Source organism: Muscardinus avellanarius (assembly GCF_963383645.1).
Source record: "Muscardinus avellanarius genome assembly, chromosome: 19".
NCBI classification, from domain to species: Eukaryota; Metazoa; Chordata; class Mammalia; order Rodentia; family Gliridae; genus Muscardinus; species Muscardinus avellanarius.
This window is the reverse complement of record NC_137805.1, coordinates 40,958,004-40,979,714: the sequence shown is the minus strand read 5'-3', so window position 1 is coordinate 40,979,714 and position 21,711 is coordinate 40,958,004. Positions and strand designations below refer to the sequence as shown.

The 21,711-nt window shown below is 51.2% G+C and overlaps 1 protein-coding gene across 1 annotated transcript in view; it reads right to left on the bottom strand.

Moving 5' to 3' along the window:
* The window catches only part of KIAA1755, a gene marked incomplete at both ends in the record, with an annotated part of 53,415 nt that extends 44,786 nt beyond the window's left edge, over positions 1–8,629 (bottom strand). Inside the window, 3 exons of the mRNA XM_080716512.1 lie at positions 4,891–5,230; positions 5,646–5,871; positions 8,485–8,629. Coding sequence (XP_080572638.1) covers positions 4,891–5,230; positions 5,646–5,871; positions 8,485–8,629 — 711 coding nt within the window. The remainder of the gene's footprint in view (positions 1–4,890; positions 5,231–5,645; positions 5,872–8,484) is intronic.
* Positions 8,630–21,711: the final 13,082 nt, after the last annotated feature.

Sequence of the window (21,711 nt, the reverse complement as noted above, 5' to 3'; positions counted from 1 at the left end):
AAAGCAGAACCAGTGTCCTTAGAGAAATAGCACCTCTGTGCAAGGCGGCCCTGAGGTCTCTTGTGACAGCAAGCCACCACCCAAAGAGTGATGAGACCGTGTCAACAGGAGTCGACTTCAAGGGCCCCCAGCAGCCAAAGTTTTCACAGAAAGAACTGCTCAGGTTCTCGCTGTTGGAGTGAGAACTTACAACCAAGTAAGGGGTGAGAATAACTCATGTGCTTGTGGACCAGAATTGAAGTCAGTAGCTTAATAACCGTACCGATATAGGTTGATAGGTATATGTAAAATATGTATGCAGAACTTAGTACAGACATATATTTCCTTGCTCCATCAGTGGAAAGAGCTTAGAAGCCCTGACATCCCAGAAGCAACAAGCACATCAGGTGCCAAGATCTTGGTGTCTAATGCCATTTCCAATAAGAGGAACTGGGGCTCCTTAGAGAAATGGCTGGTTCTAGGTCTGGGATAGAAAATAGTCAATATGGGCCCAAAGCGTCTTAAATGTTAGGAGGTAAGAAAGTGCTGAAACAAACAAACAGTCTCATTCAACATTCTCACTACTGTGACTCAAAATACCTGATGACAACAACTTAGAGGGAGAAATACTTATTTGCTCGCAGTTCTGGAGATTTCAGGGGTCCAGTCCATGTTAGGCCAGGTGCAGTCTGCAGAGCTCAGCACGTGGAAGTGGGAAACAGAAAGAGGAAAGAAATGAGAGGAGAGAGAGAGAGAGAGAGAGAGAGAGAGAGAGAGAGAGAGAGAGAGAGAGAGAGAGAGAGAGAGAGAGAGAGAGAGAGGAAGAAGAAGAAGAAGAAGAAGAAGAAGAAGAAGAAGAAGAAGAAGAAGAAGAAGAGGAGGAGGAGGAGGAGAAAAGAGAAGAGAAGAGAAGAGAGAGAGCACCCTGCTCTTACACTGAGGAGACCAGAAACAGAATCTGTGATGGGGGCCATGTCTATATATCTATATGTCCCCGAGGCCACACCTCCAGTGACCCAACCCTCCAGTCTTACTCTCCCTGCCTAGGTACCCACACATTGATGAGATTAGAATCATTCTGATTTTATTGCATCAGCTCTGAACATCAATATGTGAGCTTTTCAGTGGACGGTCTATATCCCAAAACAAACAAACAAACAAAGCCTCCAGTGATGGAAACACGGCAAAGGGACATGGAAAACAACTGAAGAAGCTTCTAATGACCAAGGCTGGCACAATTTTAGTAAAAAAAAATAAAGCATTAGGAGAAATAAACGAGTGGATAAATCAATAAGTGAGAGAGAATGGGAAATTTTCCAAGCAGAAGGATTCCAAATGACGTATGTGGGTATTTCACCCTCAAGGAGGTGGAGCGTAATTCCCTGCTCCTAGGAAATCACTAGGGCTGTACCTAGTGATTTCCTTCCAAAGAGAGTAGAGTGTGGAAAAGGGAAAGAAAAGCAATTGTATAATGGAGACACCAGCAAATACTCGGCCAGCCAGGCGGTCAGGCCACTGTCAACAGTGATAAGTCATGTCAGCAGTGTGTGCTCTGACACACCCGGCGAAGACGGGGTACTCGAGTTCCAGGCTGCCCTAGAGACCTTCCATTTTCCCCCTCTGTCTTGCAAGATGCCCAGAGATGGCAACGGTCTTCTCCAAGGCCACACGGCATGCTCGTGACAGAGTCAGGATTCAAATCCACCACCCTGACCCCTGTCCCAGGGATCTATCCCAAACTTATAGGATGTTGAGAATGGCAGGCACTCTGCAGGGCTCCTGGCCACATCGGCAGAGGACATTCGTGAAAGATATGGCGGGTCCCCCTGGCGCACAAAGACACGCGGAGATCCATTATAGATGATATGAATGCTTTTATTTGTGGGAAGTCGGCCTCTAGCCCCCCGCGAGCCCGGGGGCTGGTGTGGGAGAGCCCGTCTCTCTGTGTCTCTCTTTCGGGCTTTCCTCTGAACTCTGAACTCCCTTCTCCCTGACCCACAGGCATGGTCCCCTCTCGGAATCACCGGGCTCCGCCTCCTAGCTTCCGGCCCTGCCCCCTGCGGGGCAGGGGTGGCTTGAACCTTTCAATTTGTTTCACAGAGAGGTAAGGAGGGGGCTCAGAAAGCATGTGGTAATTGCCCACATTGTCTTGGAATGAAGAAAATGAAAAAAAAAAAATTAAAAAGGACAAGGACTCCCTGAGCCACACCCCAACAGCAGCCTCAGGTTCACCTGGATCTACTTTCCTGGGAGTTCAGCACTGAGGCTCCCCCTCCTAGAAACTGCCGGCCTTTCCCTTCATTCCCTGAGACAGCCATTTCCCTCTGTGACCCATTTCAGGGCACAAGGGCCACCAAGATCTCCCCAGACCTCCCCACTACAGTGTGAAAGACCTGGGCGGAAGCTGGGGCTGCAGCACTGGGAGGGGGCGGGTCAGGGGCGGCCTTGCCTCTCAGGGGGTGCTGGGAACTTCAGGGGATGAAAGGACTGGATTGTCCTGCGCAGCTGGGCTTGTTTTCCTAACTGTGGTCTGCAGCCCTGATGGCGGGGGAGCGGCCACTTTTCTTCCTGGCCCTGCCTGTCGGGGGCAGGGGTCCTCCAGGGGTCGCCAAGTGCTGTTTTGCCTCTGACTTCTTTTTTCTTTTTCTTTCTTTCTTTCTTTCTTTCTTTCTTTCTTTTTTTTTTTTTTTTTTTGGTGGTACTGGGGTTACTGGAAGCCCTTCTACCTCCGGGCTACACTCCCAGACCTAATTTATATTTTTGAAACAGGGTCTCTTACGCCAGCACAGCTGGCTTCGAACCTGCGCGATCCTCCTGTCTCCGCCTCCCAAGCGCGGGGATTACAAGCGTGCGCCACCACACCCGGCTGCCTCTGACTTCTTATAAAGCAGAGTATCAGGTCTGCGGAGTAGGTAGGGGTTTAGAAGCGATGGTTCCAGCTGTGACCGCATCAGGATGACCTGCAGGCGTGCATCACACACAAATATCCCCTCCTGCCCAGTAGGATGAGCACCATAACGACTGGGCCCGGGAATCATAGTTTTAATAAACATAGATGGTTAGTTGGGCACTTGGTTGGACAGATTAATAAACACAAGGACCCAGAGAGGGACAGAGACCTGCTCAGGGTCAGAGGAGAGCTATGGCTGGACTCGGGCTAATGGTTAATTGGCTGGTTTGAGCATTCATTCATTCATTCATTCATTCATAAAGAATTGACTCAGCACTGACTATACCAGGCCTCTCAGTAAGGATTTCCCAGAGAGGAGATTTGCTCATAGATGCTTAAAATAATAAAGCAAGCAAGCTAATGACAAACAGACTTTTTTTAAAAAAAATTACTATTATTTTTATTTAACATACTTCCCTTGGTGTGTTATATTCTCATAGGCAAACAGATTTTTTTCAAAGCAAATGAGATGTCCATGATACTGCAGGAATCCGGGAGGCCCCTGGAGGAGGCAAGAGCTTCCTCCCTCTCCCTCTCCCTCTCCCTCTCCCCCTCCCCCTCTCCCTCCTCCCCCTCTCTCTCTGGAATTGAACCCAGAAGCAAAGCATCCTACCATCCTACCTCTGAGCTCCACCCCTGACCTGTTTTATTTTTATTTTTGAAACAAGGCCTTACTACATTACCTCACACTGGCCTTGAACCTGCAATCCTCCTGTCTCAGACTCCAAGTACAGGTGTACAGGCATGTGCCACCATGCCCAGCTAACAAAGGAGTCACAGGAAGCATCTAAGCCATGGAGGAAGGGGTTCCAGGCCGGTGGGTGGGCATGGGCAGCACCCTGCGTGGGTGGCCAACCGGGCAGGTCCACACGTCCATGTCTCTGGAGTCCAAACTGAAGCAGGAAGAGGCGGGAGGTCATCATCCCATCTGCTGAGTGCTTGGCCCTTGCTGGACCCTGTTCAGGCGCTGGGTTTGAACACCAGGAGCAAAGTGGACCGAGTCTCTGCTCTCAGGGCCTCTCCATTCTTACAGGAAGGAAAGAAATACACAAACTGGTAAGCAAACAACTGCCTAAGATTCATGAGATGAGTGTCCAGGGAGAAATAAAGCAGGCTAAGGGGCTGGGGGGTCTCCATTTTATGAAAGGCAGCCAGGGAAGGCTTCTTGGAGAAAATGGCCATTAGTGAAATCCTCGAGAATGAAGGGTAGGGTGGGGAAAGATGGAGGTAAGAGGTGTTCTGGGAAGACGGCAGCATGTGCAAAGGTCTTGAGACAGGTGTCGCGAGCCTGGAGGGAGGTTGCCAGGGGCTGATTCAGGAGGACCTTACTTGACGGGCTAAAGATTTCTTTTATTTCTTCTTTTTGTAAAATATAAGAATCCAGCAGAAGGATTAACCCGGGGAGGAGCAGGGTCACGTTTGGGTTTCAGAGGTCCCTGACTGCCATGCTCAGGGACCGGGTGGCAGCAGGATGGGTGTCGAGGAGGCTGTCACAGTGGCCCACGTGGGAAGTGATGGTGGATGTGGAGAACAGAAGCGCTACACACGCTCCGGGAGGCGATTCACAGGGATAGGTGGCTGCTGCTGCCGTGGGGAGAAGGCGGCATCAGGATGATGTCAGGCAACCACCTGTGGGAGGGGATGTTTCTTAGATGGAGGCTCAGAATGAGCGGGACCGGGGAAGACACACTTAGGTTCGAATTCCTGATCATGAGCTCTGGTGGGGTGACCTGTCCAGGACCGTGATGATCTGGGGCTCTAGGGGAGAGCTGGAGAGAGGATCAGAGTATTGCAGCACCAAGGGGCCCGGGGAAAGGGCTTGACCTGCTGGTCCTTTGTGATGGCGCAGGATCATTGAGCAGGAAGGGAGGGGATGGGACCCCAGACTCTAGGAAGCCCACGGGGAAGCAGAGAGAGAGAGAGCGTTGTCTCAAGGAGAGTGGGAAGGCAGCTCTAGTTACCGACTGCCCGGGCCCAGCGAGCTTTTGTTCTTTCCCACGGTTTCTGTGGATCAGGAACTCAGGAATGGCTTGGCTGGGTGGTTCTGGCTCCGAGTCTGTCATGAGGTTATAATTAAGATGCTGGCCCGGGAAACCGTCGTCTGCAGTTTGATGGACTAACAGATCTACTTCCAAGTCCGTGCGCTTAACACGGCTGATGATCTGGTGCTGGCCGTCGGCAGGAGGCCTGGGTTCCTGATGGCGTGGACTCCGCACAGGTTCCCGGGTGTCTTTACAACACCGTAACTGGCTCCCCCAGGGCGGCGGTGCCCTCGGGGGGGCAAAGTAGAAGCCGCAACATCTTTTGATCCGACCGAGAAACTCTTACACTCTGTCCACAGAATCCTAACCTGTCGGCCCTTTGCATTGTGTGACGGGGGACTAGACCTGGGGACGGGATGACGAGCTCATCTTGCGTCCAGTGTCTGCAAGGAAGTATAAGTTCTCGGCAGCGTGCGGCCAGGAGCGAGTGTGGACACCCTCAGGCCACCCGTCTGCACAGCACACGATAGTGATTTGCTTGCTCTTGTCTAGAGCGCGCCAGGAAGGAAGTGCTTCGCGCTCTTTACAGCTTGTCTCTTTCACATCTTTTTTTCCTTTCTACTCTGATAAATGCATTAAGGGGGAAAAAAAAAGATCAGACAACCAAAAGGAGTCTCCACGGAGTTTGGAAAGACACTCTTTATGCAGACAATCAGCACTTACTGAGCTCCTACTGTGTGCCTGCCAAGCAGTGTTTTTGGCAGTGGAGATAGAGCAGAGCTCGGCCGCTCCTAGGCTGGGAGTCGGCTGGGCCTGTGGGCACCGCGCCGAATGGCTTGGGCGATGGAGTTCTGGTCTGTCTGGAGGCGTCCGCGGCGCCGGCTCTCGTGGAGGCTGTGAAGGAGGATGCTGTTCCCGGCCCGTCTGTGGCTGTGAATGCTATCTTCAAGCTCTTGTGGCCTTCTCCCCGAGCACACGACAGGTCCAGATTTCCCCTCTTTATAAGGACCTTGGTGTAGGGCCCATCCCACCAAACTCCTCTCAAGTCAATTACTTTTGTTTTTTTTAATAGTATCGGGATGTTCTATCATTAAGCTCTACCTCTAGCTCTAGTTTTATTTGGAAACAGGATCTCACTAAATTGCTGAGGCTGACCTCAGACCTGTGATCCTCCTGTCTCAGCCTCTCAAGTACTGGGACTGTAGGTATGGGCGACCTCACCCAGCTTAACTGGCTCGTAAAGGGCAGTTCTTTAAATAAGGCCACATTCTGGGATATGGTGAGGGGTAGCACTTCAGTCTCAAGGGGACTGGGCTGAGGAGATCTGGGACGCTAGCTGGAGGGAGACTTGAGATTAAGGGCTGCTTTTATCTGAATTTAGGGTAGAAAAACCTGTGAGCTGGGAAGATCCCACAACATTTCAGAAAAGAAGGAGCGCCGTGGTGGGAAGACTGGGCCTCATCTTGTGCTGAGGTGGGGGGCGGTTGTGGGGGGAGGAGAGCCGGGCTGTGCAGGGGCTACAACCTGCTGAGAGTGGGGAACTGGGGGGTATAAGAAGGGAGAGGGCCTGGGGAGGTGGAGGTCACTGAAGCCCAAGAATGGAGGCTCTCGGCCTCCCTCCCAGCCCCCCAAGCCCAGCATCTTCTCTCCTTCCCCCTCCTCCTAATCTGTGGGACTCCGGCCGCTGATCAATGGCTACTCTGTTCTCTCGGTCCCCCTCAGCTTGTCCTCCATGGGGCCACACGGCCTCAGCCTGGACTCAGGCCCAGGTCAAGGCAGTCTCCATCTGGCCATGGGGAAGTCCTGCCCCCGCATCTGGAACAATGTTTGAAATTCTTCAGCGGCCCTGGGGTATCTTATCACATCCTTGGCCCTTGCCCAGCCTCCTCCAGGGATACCCCATGGTTCAGAGAACAGAAACCCAACGCCTCGGAGGTGTCCAAGGCCCCCACGCCCAGCTTCCGTGTTACTTAAAAAGAAACAACTTTATTTTGAAATCATTTTATATTTACAGGAGGGCTACAAAGAAAAGATGAAGAATCCCAGTGTATCCTTCATGTGGTTCCCCTCTGTTAAGACCTTAAGAGAAGCACGGCATGTTTATAAAACTGTGGAATTTACAAAGGCGAGATGATACATTACTTTTATGGTGGATTAAAATGATTGTAAGGCTAAGGTATGGTGGGGCACACTTGCAATCCCAGGACCTGGGAGGCTGAGACAAGAGGGTCGCAGGTTCCAGGCCAGCTTCAGCAACTTAGCAAAACCCTCAGGAACTTGGTGAGACTCTATTTCAAAATAAAAAGTAAAAAGGGCTTGGGGTGTAGCTCAAGGTAGAATGCCCTGGGCCCAATGATTCCAGTACCAAAAAAAAAAAAAAAAAGATTTTTTTTTTTAAATCTTTACTGTGTAACATGTCACACATACAAGGACGTACAGGTACAGTCTGAAGAATTATGACGAATGCCCTTGCACCCAGCACTGCATTTCAGAAATAGAACGTTACAACAGAGTGCAGTGGAACGGGCCTGTACTCCCAGAACTCGGGAGGCTGTAACAGGAGGATGGCAAGTTCGAGGACAATCTCAGCAGCTTAGCAAAACTCTCAGTAATGAAGTGAGACCCTGTTTCAAAACAAAAAATTAAAAAGGAGTTGGAGGTGTAACTCAAAGGTAGACTGCCCCTGGGCTCAATTGCCAGGAGGAGGAGGAGGAGGAGGAGGAGGAGGAGGAGGAGGAGGAGGAGGAGGAGGAGGAGGAGGAGGTGGTCGACGACAACGACCACAACCACAACCACATTACTTTTCCCCTGGAGGCTCCCCGTGTGCCTGTCCTGATCAGACGCCCCTTCTCTTTCCAGTTATTGTACCAGGGGGTGTTAATTTATGGAGGTAACTAGTGAAAACTTGGAGAGAAGACCGCCATTGAAGGAAGTATTACCCACAGTTCCGGGCACTGGGGGGCACGCCGCACCCCGCACAGGCGGAGGGGAAGCACAGGGCCGTCAGGAGGCAGAGGCGGCATGAGGGGGCTTTATCAGGGTTTCCATGGGACAGGCAAGGCAGGGCAGCGCAGGCATCTGAGGGCTGCCTGGTTTAAACAATGCTGGCCGCTCTGGAGCTGTAAGAGAGGTCTCCATTCCCCAGTGAAAGGTCTGAGTCCCGGGCCAGCGCAGGGGCGGGGCCGGAAGCCGGGAGGCGGGAAGGCCCGCCTCCTTACCTCGCGAGAATTCTGTTTCCCGCGGGTGGGGTGACCGACTACTCCTAAAAGGAAGGGTCCTTCCCATCCCGAAGAGCAGCCCGAGAGAGCCCCAGAGAGACACGCCAGGAGCGGGCAGGGGAAGGAGCTGCCTGCGATGGCGGGCGGCTGACCCTCTGGACGAATAAAGGTTCGGGGCATCTATATCCGACTTCCTGCCTATCTGTGCACCCCGAGGGACCCGCCGTACTTTATTTATTAATCATCTGATGCCGATTAATCCGTATGGAACGAATGGGGCCTGCTCGGACTCCATCCGCTCTGCCTGCAGCCGACTCAACCCTGCCAGTGATTGGGACCTCCATCTGCGCGCCACCGGTCGCTCGGGATATGGCCAAGCCCCCCAGCTCCATCCCGCCGACCTGGCGCCACTCCCAGCCCAGCTCCCGCCCCAGCCGCAGCCATACGGCGCCCCCGCGCTGCCACACAGCCGCCAGGTGCCGCCACTGCGGCCCGGCCATGGCCGGCCTGGCCCGCCAAGCCCGGCCCTGCCGCCCTCTGCTGCTCTGGCCCCGGCACCGGAGCCTGACCGCTCGGGTTCATGGCCCCCCACCGCCGCCCCGCCAACCCCTGGCGCCCCGCCCAGCTGATTGCCCGCCCGTCTCCACCGCCACAAGCTAGCCCTGGAACTGGCCTCCACCCGCCCCAGACCAAAAAACCCGCCCTGCCCCAATCTTCAGAGTCTTCTGCTGATTCTTCACTCTCAGCATTGTGCAGGCTCGTCCACTGCAACCAGCCACCACTCTGTGACCTGCGCTCTGCCCTCTCCCGCCCACCTTCGGCCTGGACCAAACACATCTATGCCACAGCAGAGGCTCATGCTATGCATCTGGACTCAGAATCTGCCTGGTGTCTGGTAAGCAGGCTTCCATCCGTGATTTACCCCAGCCACGTGGAATCACTGGGGGCCACCATCTTTGGGCCACCATCTTTAACCCCTCCCACCTCCCACGTGGCCCTACTGGGGGCCACCATCTTTAACCCCTCCCACTTCCCTCCTAGCCCTACTGGGGGCCTGCCATCTTTAAACCCTCCCACCTCCCACTTCGCCTCACTGGGGGCCCACCGTCTTTAACCCCTCCCACTTTCTGCTCCTAACCAATCCTGGGAGGCAGTGGCCATTTTAAAACTTGTTACAGCCATTACTTCAGGTCACATCTCACAGCAGCCTCTCTCAGCGGTAAGCTTCCCCTTAATTGAGTAAGCAGGTTCTGGCTTTTTAGCCTCTGTCGAACTTGGGGATTCTGACTTTTCAAATCCAGAATCGGTATCCAGGTTCTCTCCGGTCTTCCAGGCCGATCTGGGGGTGTGTAAAGAGAATTAAGATGTTTTTTCTCTTAAAAACACCCGTTCTGCTCTGGACGCTTGGAGGGATATTGGGACGCTGATATCCGGCCTTCATTCTTGCCTATTTACAAGTCATGGGGAGAAGTCAGCCATCAAAGATTGAGATTGACTCTCAGTCTCCGCTGGGCCATGTTCTGGCTAATGTCTAGACTTTGTGGTTCTCCAGGAAACTGTCCCCTGAGAGGCTCGTTTCTCTGCACTAAGGTCTGGCTGACATATGATTTAACTAATAATTTTTGATGGCCTGAAATGGGCACACTAGATCCTAGGATGTTGATGGCTCTCAGTGAGTTTTGCACACGGTCTGCAAAATGGTACGACCTCACGTACATGCAGCCCTTCTGGCGCCTGCATTTTCTGTTTTCTTCCCCTACTGGCTCTACTGACCGAGGCAGGCTGGCTGGGGATTCCCGCCAGCCACAGCCACCATCTTGGACACCACATGGCAACTCACAGGCGCCACCTGGTGGTCCTTCTGGCTCACAGGTTTATAATTCTGTGGACTCACGGCCGCCATTTTGCGATAAAACGTGGGTGCCGGAGTCTGACTCAGCTGGGTTACAGGCCCCATCTCCCTCTCTCCTGGCCCCACTTCGTGAGGTGGCTGGTACGGAAGGTGTGGTCCGAGTCCATGTTCCTTTTTCCCTTCCTGACCTCACTGAACTGGAAAAGAGACTGGATTCCTTTTCTACCAATCACTCTGGTTTTATCAAGGAATTCCAACATATTGTACAAGCATATGATTTAACTTGGCGGGATCTTCATGTCATTCTAACCTCTTCTTTAACTCCAGACGAACACGATCGGATTCTGAAAGCGGCCAGGGAGAGGGCCGATCAGGCTCACTTAACAAACCTGGAGCTTCCTATTGGCACAGCTGCAGTTCCCTCCGAGGAGCCCCACTGGGATTATAATGTAAAGGAGGGAATAGAAATAAAAAATTATATGATACAATGTCTTCTTGATGGTATGCGAGATGCCTCCCATAAGGTGGTTAATTATGAAAAGCTTAGGGAAATCACCCAGGGTCCAAATGAAAACCCAGCAGTTTTTCTTAATCGGTTGCGAGAGGCTCTTACCCACTATACCCGTCTAGATCCATCATCTGAGGCAGGCTCGATCATATTGGCCACCCATTTTAATGGGCAATCAGCCCCTGACATTTGGAGAAAATTTTAAAAGGCTGAGGACGGCCCCCAGACCCCTGTCCAAGATCTGGTGAACATGGCATTCAGAGTTTTTAATTCCAGAGAGGAACAGGCAGAAGTGGAGCATACCCTCCAACTTCGCCAGATGGTGGACCTACAGTCCCAAGCCCTGGCAGCAGCCCTGAGGCCAGCGGAGAGAGGGCAGCCCTCTGGGCGGCAAGTGCCACCCAGGGTAGGACGACAGTAAAGACAACCACTCCAGGAGCCTGTTTCAGGACCCGCCACTGGCCCTGTTCGGTCTGGCTGAGGACTGACAGCTCCTGGAGTCCCTCATCCTCCTTCCTCCATCTTCCTTGCTGGCCCAGGGTAACTCTGCAGGTACAGGGTAAGCCAGTTTCCTCTTTGGTGGCCCGCTCAATCTTTCAGGCCTTAGTTTCCCTTCCCAAATCTCGGTCCAGGGTGATAGACGGCAAGCCCTCCTGCCTCTGCCCACGGCTTAGGCCATATCTAAAAGGGCTCTGTTACAACAGCTCCAGGACAAATTCTCTTGCACGGTGTTGGGACCCACTAAACTTTGTTTCTCTCGACATAACTCTCTTTGATATTTATATTTTAGCTGGTCCACTTGTTTACACCTCTCTACATGTCGCTGATACACATCAGCCTCAGGGACTTCTTTTGAGACACCTGGGAGTAGAGACAAGCATCCGTGTGTGCCTAAATCACAGCGCAGCCTCTACTGCGTTGTTGACAATAACGGGAAATCATTTTCCAAAGTTTATATGCCTGCCGGCTCCTTCCAGAAGCCCATCTTCCTTTGCCTTGACTGACTCTTTATCTTTTGCATATGCAGTGGGCAGCAGGTGTGTGATGACATCTCCTGGGTCGTCTTCACCTGCACGTGTGTGATGGATAACGAAGCTGGGCATCTTCTCTCAAGTGACGGCCGCTTCTGCCGTCATTGTTGGCTGCTACCGTTTAGTGAGTTATGGGGGCTGCAAACACCTAATTGCTGATTCGCCTTCTCTTTCTCTTCACGAGGACTTTTGGCGAATGAACTTGTCAATTTTTTTTGTCGTCAATCTTTTCAACTATTTATTTTATATTTCGAACTTTTGTGTTTCTTTTAAGAAAAGTTTTATTATTATAAAGAGTTGTTTCATAAAGATACTCTTCTACATTTTTTTTTTTGTAATGGGGATGAATCCAAAGGCATTCTACCTCCAAGATACACACCCAGCCCTGTTGGGAAGCAGGGTCTTACTAGGTTGCTGAGAGTCGCACTAAGATGCTAAGCTGGCTTTGAGCCTGCCTCAGCCTCCCAAGTACTGGGACCACAAGTGTGTGCCACCACACCCAGCTTTCATTTTGAGAGAAGTAAAGTTGTACCACTTCCACTTAAACCTGTAATCCATCTGGAATAGATTTTTCATGTGTGAGACGGCATAGAGAGTCATTTTCATTTTCTTCCATATGAATATTTAATTATTCTGGCATTGCTGATTAAAAATATCAACCCTTCTGCCAGGCGTGGTGGAGCACGCTTGTAATCCCCGCGCGTGGGAGGAGGATTGCGCAGGTTCGAAGCCAGCTGTGCTGGCTTAAGAGACCCTGTTTCCAAATATAAATATAAAATAGGTCTGGGAGTGTAGCCTGGAGGTAGAAGGGTTTCCAGGAACCCCCAGTACCACCACCAAAAACAAAATCAACCCTTCCACCTCGGTCTGCAGTGTGAGTTGTGTGTTATCCACTTTGTATATATGCAAGAGGAGGAAAAGGTGAAATAAAGCAGTCCGTGGCCCTACCCCAGTGAGTTTACATCTAGGAATTTAATTTGAAAAAGGATTTGGCTCAAGGATGTTGTTTATAAAAGCCCCAAATGAGAAAACAATCTAGTTGACCAGGCATGGTGACACACACTTGTAATCCCAGTAATTGGGAGGCTGACAAGAGGATCTCAGGTTCAAAGTCAGCCTTAACAACTTAATGAAACCCTCGGCCACTTAGTGAGAATCTGTCTCAAAATATATATAAAAAAATAAAGGGTTGGATGTGTAGCTCAGAAGTAAAATGCCCCTAGATTCAAATCCCCACTACTGGAAAAAAAATTTTAGAAAACAGTCTAGTTGCATATCCAACAAGAAGGGTGTGTTTAAATAAATTTTTGTACCTCCATAAAACATGAATTTCTGCAATAATCTAAAAAGAGGTGGTAGGTTTTTAATATGGTAATGTGGAAAGAAATATTGAAAAAACAGACTGTAGAGTTTCACCTATAGTATCATTCTCTTTATGAAATCCAGAAGTATATTCAGAGATGTAATACAAAGAAGGAAGGTTTTAAGTTAAACTTTTAGTCTTTTATTTATATTGTTGAATTTTTATAATAATATTAGACAACCATAAGAAAAACAAAATTTGTCCTTTCTGTGTTAAAAAATTTTGTCATATATGCTTAGGATCATACTGTGGGTTCTGACAACCCCATTCCTATTTTCTCAAGAGAAAGAAATTTTATGTTCACACAAAGCCAGTATGTGAATATTTATAACAACTTTCTTCATAATTACCCCCAAACTGGGAAGTGGACAAACTGTGGTACATCCATGCAATGGAATATTACTCAGCAATAAAAAGGAAGCACTATTAAAAGATGCAGCAATCCCGGGCGTGGTGGCGCACGCTTGTCATCCCCGCGCTTGGGAGGCGGAAACAGGAGGATCGCGCAGGTTCGAAGCCAGCTGTGCTGGCTTAGGAGACCCTGTTTCCAAGTAAAACTATAAAATAGGTCTGGGAGTGTAGCCTGGGGGTAGAAGAGTTTCCAGGAACCCCAGTACCACACACAAAATAATAAAAATAAAATGCAGCAACACTGCTAGGCTTCAATACACTATGCTAAGTGGAAGAGGCCAGACCCAGAAGTCTATTTACGCTATGGTTCAGTTGTAGGACATTCTGGAAAACGTTAATTTATAGGAAAACAGAACATTAGCAAGGACTAGAGTGGTGGAAGTGGTTGACTTATAAAGGGGTGTGAAGAAACTTTTTGGGGGGTGAATGGATTATTTTGTGTTTGAGCATGGTTATTATCACATGAATTTATCAAAATTCATTGATGTATACAATAGAAATGGTGCATTTTATTCTCAATAAAGAATGCAAACTATGAAACATATTGCATGTAACGCCTCTGACAATTTAAATAAGCCAATAGTCGGGCGTGGTGGTGCATGCCTGTCATCCCAGTACTCAGGAGATTGAGACAGGAGGATCTCAGGCTGGAGTCCAGCATCAGCAATTCAGCAAGACCCTCCACAGCTTAGTGAGAACTTGTCTCAAAATAAAATAAATAAAAGCCGGGCGTGGTGGTGCACGCTTGTAATCCCCGCGCTTGGGAGGCTGAGACAGGAGGATTGTGCTGGTTCAGAGCCAGCCTCACTGGTTTAAGAGACCCTGTTTCCAAATAAAAAAATATATAAAATAGGTCTGAGAGTGTAGCCTGGAGGTAGAAGGGCTTCTAGGAACCCCAGTACATAAATAAATAAATAAATAAATAAATAAATAAATAAATAAATAAATGCCAGGCACAGTGGCACGCACTTGTAATCCCAGTACTTGGGAGGCTGAGACTTGAGGATCACAGGTTTGAGGACAAGCAGATTTGCAGCCAGCCTCAGCTACTTCGTGAAGCCCTCTGCAGCTTAGTGAGACCCAGTTTCAAAATAAAGAATAAAAAAATAGGGCTGAGGGTGTAGCTCGGAGGTAGAATGCCTCTGGGTTCCCAGTACCCCCCCCCAAAAAAAAAAATCAGGACTGTGGTTATGGCTCAGAGATAAAATGCCCCTGGGTTCAATCACCAATAGACAAATAAACAAACAAATAAATAAATAAATATAAAATAAACCAGCAATGTGTTTATAAATAAACACATTGTTGCAGTGTTGCCGAAGGCCATTTAAGGGTAGTAAGGATGTTGACTCCTGAGTGTGTGCTGCAGGAGCAGGCACATGCCCCTGAACACAGGAGCACACGGGAATGCACACGCCCGGGAGAAGGAACTGCCGCTAGGCACGCCCACACCGGTGGCCCCGAGCCCCTCTGGGGAGGGGTCACGCCCATCTTTATTTTCTTTTGCTGTTTTCTACTTTTCCCACGATGACCACCCTGTGTCCTGGTTCTCTGGAGCCGCTGGAGTCTGGGGCTGGCTCAGGGAGGCTGGGAGGGGCGGCCTCTCCACAGCTGGGAAAACAGCCCCCAGAGGAGCCCGGGCCGCCTGACCATGTTTATCTATCCTTCCTGGATGGATAAGGCGGGAGCCTGGAAGAGGGGGCCAAAATCCAGGCTCAGAAGCGCCTCAGACTCCCCCAGGCAGCCCGCCCTCCCTGAGCCTGTGGCTTCTGCTCCCTCGCCCCCCACACACTGCCTGGGCTTTTGTGAGGGAGTGGAAGGTGAGGTGCCGCCCCAGACCCACTCCAGTGAGTCACTTAGCAGCTGTGTGACCCTGGGCCAGGTCCTCAATCTCTCTGTGCCTCTAACACAAGGATAAAGATGGTGCCCACCTCCTCGGGATGTGTGTGTGTGTGTGTGTGTGTGTGTGCGCGCGTGTGCGCGCGCGCGCGCGCAAAAGGTAATCTGTATCGCTTACTTGCTCAGTAATTGGGGGAAGAGATGTGCAAATCCAGCTGATAGGGCAGGGATTCTAGCTCCGTGGTAGAGCGCTCACCGAGTGTATACAAGGCCCTGGGTTCAATTCCCAGCGCTGGAAAACAAAACAAAACAAAAACAACAGCTGCTAAGTCTTGGAGTGCCATGTCGGGGCAGTGGTAATGACAGAATTATAGTCTCAGAATAACTTGGAAATGATTTAAGTACTTCCCTTGTGTTTTTTAGCACGCTGAAGGAAACGTGGAGTGTCTAGAAAGACTTCCAAGTGGTCCCCCGACAGTCAGCTTCCCCCAACCCCAGCACTGGTCACTAGGTCTGGGAGACTCCCTTCTCCAGCTCCACCCAGTCCAGCTGTGCTTGGCTGTTTTGGCTTCGTGGCTGGTTGTTCTGAGGCCGTCGCGATCACCATGCTGGGCTGGGCCCAAGCTCTCCTGCCAGCCCAGCCTTCCTGGTAGCGACCACATGTGTGCACCACTGCACCCGCACACAGTGCTCCCTGGACATCTGCTATGTGACCGGTGCTGTTCTGAGCTCTTCCGATACACTGGAGCAGGGGTGGGAGTCGTTAAGAATCTTCATCTGTCAAACTGGGCATGGTAGTTCAAGCTGATAATCCCAGTACTTGGGAGGCTGAGCTCGGAAGATCAAAGGTTTGAGGCCAGCCTTAGCAGATTAGTGAGACCCTCTGCAACTTAGTGAGACTCTGTTTCCAAATAAAAAGTAAAATAGGACTGAAAATGTAGCTTGGAGGTAGAATGCCCATGGGCTCCATCCTTCGTACAGAAGAGGAAGAGGAAGAAAAAGGAAGAGGAGGAGGAGGAGGAGGAGGAGATTGTTGAAGTCCCCATTTGTCCACATGGGAATTACAAGCTGGCCCTCAGACCTGGCCCCAGACTTTCTCCCTTCCTCTTTTCTTCCTCCTTCTGCTGCCCAAACCCAAGAACCCCCTCCAGGGAGAGAAAGCAGCTGAGTCCCTAAAGCCAGACTCTCCCGCAGGCAGGCTCAGTCATCACCAGATGTGACCCATTCCAAGGAGAGCGTAGCCCGCCTGGCCGGCGCACAGTAGGAGCTCAGCCGTGGTGGCCTTATTTTTCCCGGTGGCGATCTTGGCTCCTGGGGGACTGGTGGCAACCCTGGGCACAGGCCTCACAGTTGCTCATCCGGGGGAATTTGCAGCATGGGGCACAGTGCAGGCCAGGCTCTGGGTGCGCCGCAGGTAGGCTGAGCTCTCACTGCGCACGCGTGGCCGAGTCAGCAGCTGAGGGCTTGTCTTTCAGGTCGCAGGCTCGCTCACCGCACAGTGCTCCGTCCTATCCGCCCTCCTCTCCTGGCCTCCTCCCCCCTTAGTCCTCGAGGGAGCCCTGTGAGCCCCATGGATGGGCGGTGGGTGCAGTGTGGGGAGACCAGAGTTTGGGCACGTCCTCAGCTCCACCCCTAAGTATCTTCCAGGCCTCCAGGACCACCCTGAGCCTCCGTGGCCTCATCTGTAACAAGCAGACGCCAGCCTCTTCCTCCACGGGTTAAACGAGACGTTGTACATGGGAGATTGTGTACATGGAGGATGCCTCCATCTTCAGACTCTCCTGCATCTGGGAAAGACCTCCGGACGCTGCCCCTGGGGGTTCTCGTCACCACAGTCACTGTCATGGCGCGGACACGGGTTGGAGAAGAATTCCCAAGGCAAAGGGTAGAGCCACAGAGATTTATTTAGGAAAGCAAGAAATACACACAGGTCAGATGTGGGCCACCTGTAGGTGAGAGGCGCGTTTGGGGGTCAGTGGATCCTTCTTAGAGACTTGGTGAGGGGTGGGAGGAGGAGGTGTGAGCAGGCGACATCAGCTTGGCGGCCACAGATGATCCCAGGTGTTCCGGTCACCTCCCGGGTCCTGATGGGGTCTTCGAGGACATGCCAGACTCTTACTTTTTATTGTGATGCAGCTGGGACATGTCGTTGGGGTTGCAACATGGCGGGTGGGCCTCACTGGGCTCTGCGGTCAGAGCACTCATTTCCGGGGCTCCCTGGGTCCCCCCTGGTGCCTCCCACGGTTGAGCAAGGCACCACAGCTGCTTCAGTTACTCCAGCCCCACATACAGGCTCCCGCAGAGTGCACAGAAACTTCTGGGCATTGTACCCACCAGGGCTTCTAATGGCGAGCAACAGAAACCAACCATGGCCAACTGGAACAGAACGGAATGTATCAGAAGGATGGTATTTGACTTATGGAACCGCAGGAAATTCTCCAGGCCTCCACCCAGAGGTCAGGGTGAATCTTACTAAAATTAGTAGAGATGGATGCTTAGCAGTAAAGGTTCTAATAGGGCTGGGTGTGGTGGTGCATGCTTGGACTCCCCGTCCTTGGAGGCTGAGACGGGAGGATGGCGGGTTTGAGGACAGCCTCATCTACTTAGTGAGGCCCTCTGTAACTTAGTGGGATCCTGTTTCAAAATAAACAACAAAAAAATAGGGCTGGGGTGTAGCCTGGAGGTAGAATGCCCCTGCATTTCATCCCCAATACCACAAAAAAGAGGTTCTAAGTGGCACACGCCTATAATCCACACTTGGGAGGCTGAAGCAGGAGGACCTCAAGTTTGAGACCAGCAGGAACAACTTAGTGAGACTCAGCAACCTAGCTAAGCACTATTTCAATTTTTTAAAAATAATCCAAGCATGGTGGCACATGCCTGTAATCCCTGTACGTGGGAGACCGATGAGGAGATAAAAAGGAAATAGGCAGATAGGGAAAAGGCCTTGGTAGAAAAAAGTTAATTTCCTGAGTTTCCTGAGGGGCGACAAATGCCTGAAACTCCAAAGGCTCAGGAGATAAGAAGGCCAGAGCTTCACAAAGCCATCCTGAGTTTCCTAATCAACAAACCCACCGAGCAAGCCTGGCATTCCTGAAAGGAGACCCTTCAAAGGACTTGCAAATGTCCTATGCAAATTCTCCTTGGAATCTCAAAGTCACCCTAACCACAAACGGACTTGCAAGCGGTCAGGCATTGGCCAGTCAGATGGCAAAAGCGGGGACTTTCCCGCTCGGGACCCCCTCCCCTTTTGGGGAGCTGTTCTCTCTCTCTTGCAGGTCGTGTTGGCCCTGAGAGAAGGCAGAGTGCATCTGAGGGCACGTGGCTCGGGCGACTCTCGAGTAGTGACCTGAAGGCCTCTGCTGGACATCATGGCTGACCAGGCCCCTAGGGGTGACCTGCACCTCTTTTCTGGCAGATCGCGTGGACTCCGGAAGAAAGCAGCCTGCACCTGAAGGCAATTCGGCTTGGGCTACTCTCAAGTATTGTCCTGAAGGCAGCTGCTGGACCCAGAGTTCCAGCCCCTTTGGGGGTGTTCAGCCACCCTTGCCCCATTCCCTGCTGCTTCCGATAAACCTTTTACTCCCCTTCCTGAGGTCTGCGGGTGTCATTCTTCGCTCTCGGTAGACAAGAACTCGCCAGACAAGAACTCACCGGGGTTTTCTCTCAAGAAACCCCGTTTCACCGAGACAGGAGGATTGCAGGTTCAAGGACAGCCCCAGCTCACATCAACCTAGGGAAACTCTGTTTCCAAATAAGAAATAAAATTGGGCTGGGGATGTGGCTCGAAGGTAGAATGCCTCTGGGTTCAACCCCCAGTACCACAAAAAATGAAAAGTAAAATTTAAAAAATAAATTAAATAAAAATAGAGTCGGGGGAGTGCAGTTCAGAGGTGGAATGCCCATGGGTTCAATACACACACACACACACACACACACACCATATTGTATATTGAGGCATCTCTGCTTGAAACCCTTTAAAGCTCCCTGTCCACAAGGCCATCCTGGTGTCTGGGCTCTTTTTTGGGTGGGGTGGGTGTGCCAGAATGGGGAATGGCCTAGGAAGATTTGGGAAAGCTTTGATTATTAATATATTTCAAAAGAATATTTCAAAATAGTTGTGTTAAAATGGAGGCAGACATGGATTGGTTTCTGCCTAAAACAGGCAGCTATTCCAATGTAAATCAACCTAGCTCAAAGTAATTAACAAGTCAATAGAGGAGAGCGGAGGGCTTCCTCTTTCTAAAGACAGAGCTACATGATCTAGGGGGGGATGGGGCAGGGTTTGGCCTTGCCCTCCATGAAAGGAGACACCTCTCCACACCTTGCAAGGGGAGGTACCTTACTGGGAGTCACGCAAACAAGATGGAGGTCATGGATTTAAAAAGTCCGGTGCACGTGTAAGCCCTTTGGTGTACTCATTCGAGTCACCCCCTCATGCCATCTTGGCATGGGGCTGTATTTCTATTTTCTGTATTTCTATGTTTTTAATAAACTTCTTTAAATCTTCAGCAGCTGTCCAAGCGATGAATACTTATTCTTAGCTTAGGACAAGAATCCACGGTTTTTCTGTTTGTCTCTTTGTGTGGTGGTGGGGGGGGATTGCTTCTCCCCACACACACACCACGCACATTTCCTCCCCGGCAACAGTGGGGACTCTGAATTATTTTTAAGAAATGTCCATGAAGCACTGTCTGCAGGCAGCACACACCACCCGATTGTCTCCTCTCCCACTTCTGCCCTCTCCCCTAGGAATTTGGAACTGCCACTCGGGTTGGCTGGACTCTGGGATACCGCCTGGGCCCTATTTTCTAGTAGGCAGGAATCTCTGTGGCGGAAAGGCCTCTCTGGGCCACGCGAGCAGAGCAGTCGACCAAGGCCGAGCTCCCTCCCGCTCTTCTCCCTGCCTCCGGTAGCCACTCTGGGGGCTCCCTCCTGTGTCGGTGCACAGACGAGCTGTTCAGATAAAGCAGAGCCCTTCAAAAATGAGAAGCAGCTTCCCGACGGCTGCGTGTGTGCAACTCAACTTCCTGCGGAGAATGAAAACTGGTTAAACTACTCTGCAGCCCAGGGCGGCAAGGAAGCTGGAAGCAACCTGCTATCTGGCTAGCACGGCCCAGCTAGGTCTACGAGGTAATCCCCTGGCAAATATTTGTTTCTATAAATTATAACTGCTTCTGTAGGATTGGTGGAGAAACCAGCCAGAAAACTGCGTGGAATCCATTTCTCCTTTTTGCATTGCTGATGTCCTATGTGGGCGGGCAGCAGAATGCGGTCAGCAGGGGCCCGGGCGGGCTTGCGGGCTTGCCTGCTGCTGAGACAGAGGCCCTGACCTTCCTGCCTTCTCTGCTCCAGCCCAGCCTCAGCCTGGACCCCTGGCCCACCTGCTAGCGGATTGGCCTGTTTCTCTGCAGGTTCAGCTTCCCAAGTAGAGGGGGGGCTGAGCAGGAAACAGGCAGGATAGGTTGTGGGCATTCTCTCCCCAGGACCCTGTAGCCAAACTCAGTCACATGCCATCAAACATGTGCCCAGGTTCCTCATTCTAAATATCTATAAACTGGAAATCTTTTTTTTTTTTTTTTTTTTTTTGGTGGTCCTGGGGTTCCTGGAAACCCTTCTACCTCCGGGCTACACTCCCAGACCTATTTTGTACTTTTTATTTGGAACCAGGGTCTCTTAAGCCAGCGTGGCTGGCTTCGAACCTGCGCGGTCCTCCTGTCTCCGCCTTTCAAGCACGGGGATTACAAGCGTGCGCCACCACGCCCGGCAGACTGGAAATCTTTTAAAATGAAAATGTATAAAATGCACAGTAGCTTTTTTACAATCTGTGCTTTGTAAACCCAACTGCTATCTGGGAGGATGTTCATAATAAAAAAAAAAAAAAGCCTAGGGGAAGGTGGGTGATGGGTCACCGTCTCTAAGCGCAAGAGCAAACGTGGCCTCCTGGCTCCGTCCCTTCCCCTGGGGACTTGCCCCTTCACCATGCTGGGCCTAGGCCAGGTACGCAGTCAGAGGAGCAGCTCCTGCCAGCTGTGCGATCCTTCCTGGGCCACAGCATCAGCCTCCTCACAGGGTCCAGCCCTTGGTGTTCCCCACCCCACCAACCCATCCATCCTGCGCACCACAGTCCAAAGCAATGTCCCAGAAAAGCATATCTAGTCACGCTCTTGCTCTGGGCTCTGCGCCGCAGCCTGGGTTTTCCATGAAGCATCTATTTAGCTTAGCTGGACCCTCCTCCAGGATTCTGGCTGTTGGATGGCCGCAGATCTTTCAGGCTTAGGCTTCTGGGCGTGGGGCTGTGCGGTAAGAGCCCGTGCACACGGGATGGCGCTCTGAGTCTTGCTCCTTCCTCGGGCAGGAGAGTCTTGCTGCTAAAGGAGGAGCTGTGCAGCCTCCTGGCCCATGCATGAGACCCCTTCACCCGTGCTCAGCAGCTTCCAGAGTGACTGGAGCTCCCAGGCACTCATTTTCTTCTAGAAAATGGAGCATCACTTGCTCATAACCTGTGCACAGCCTCCTGAATGCTTTAATTTCTAAACTATGAATGCGTAACACAATGCAAATACTGTATAAATCACTAT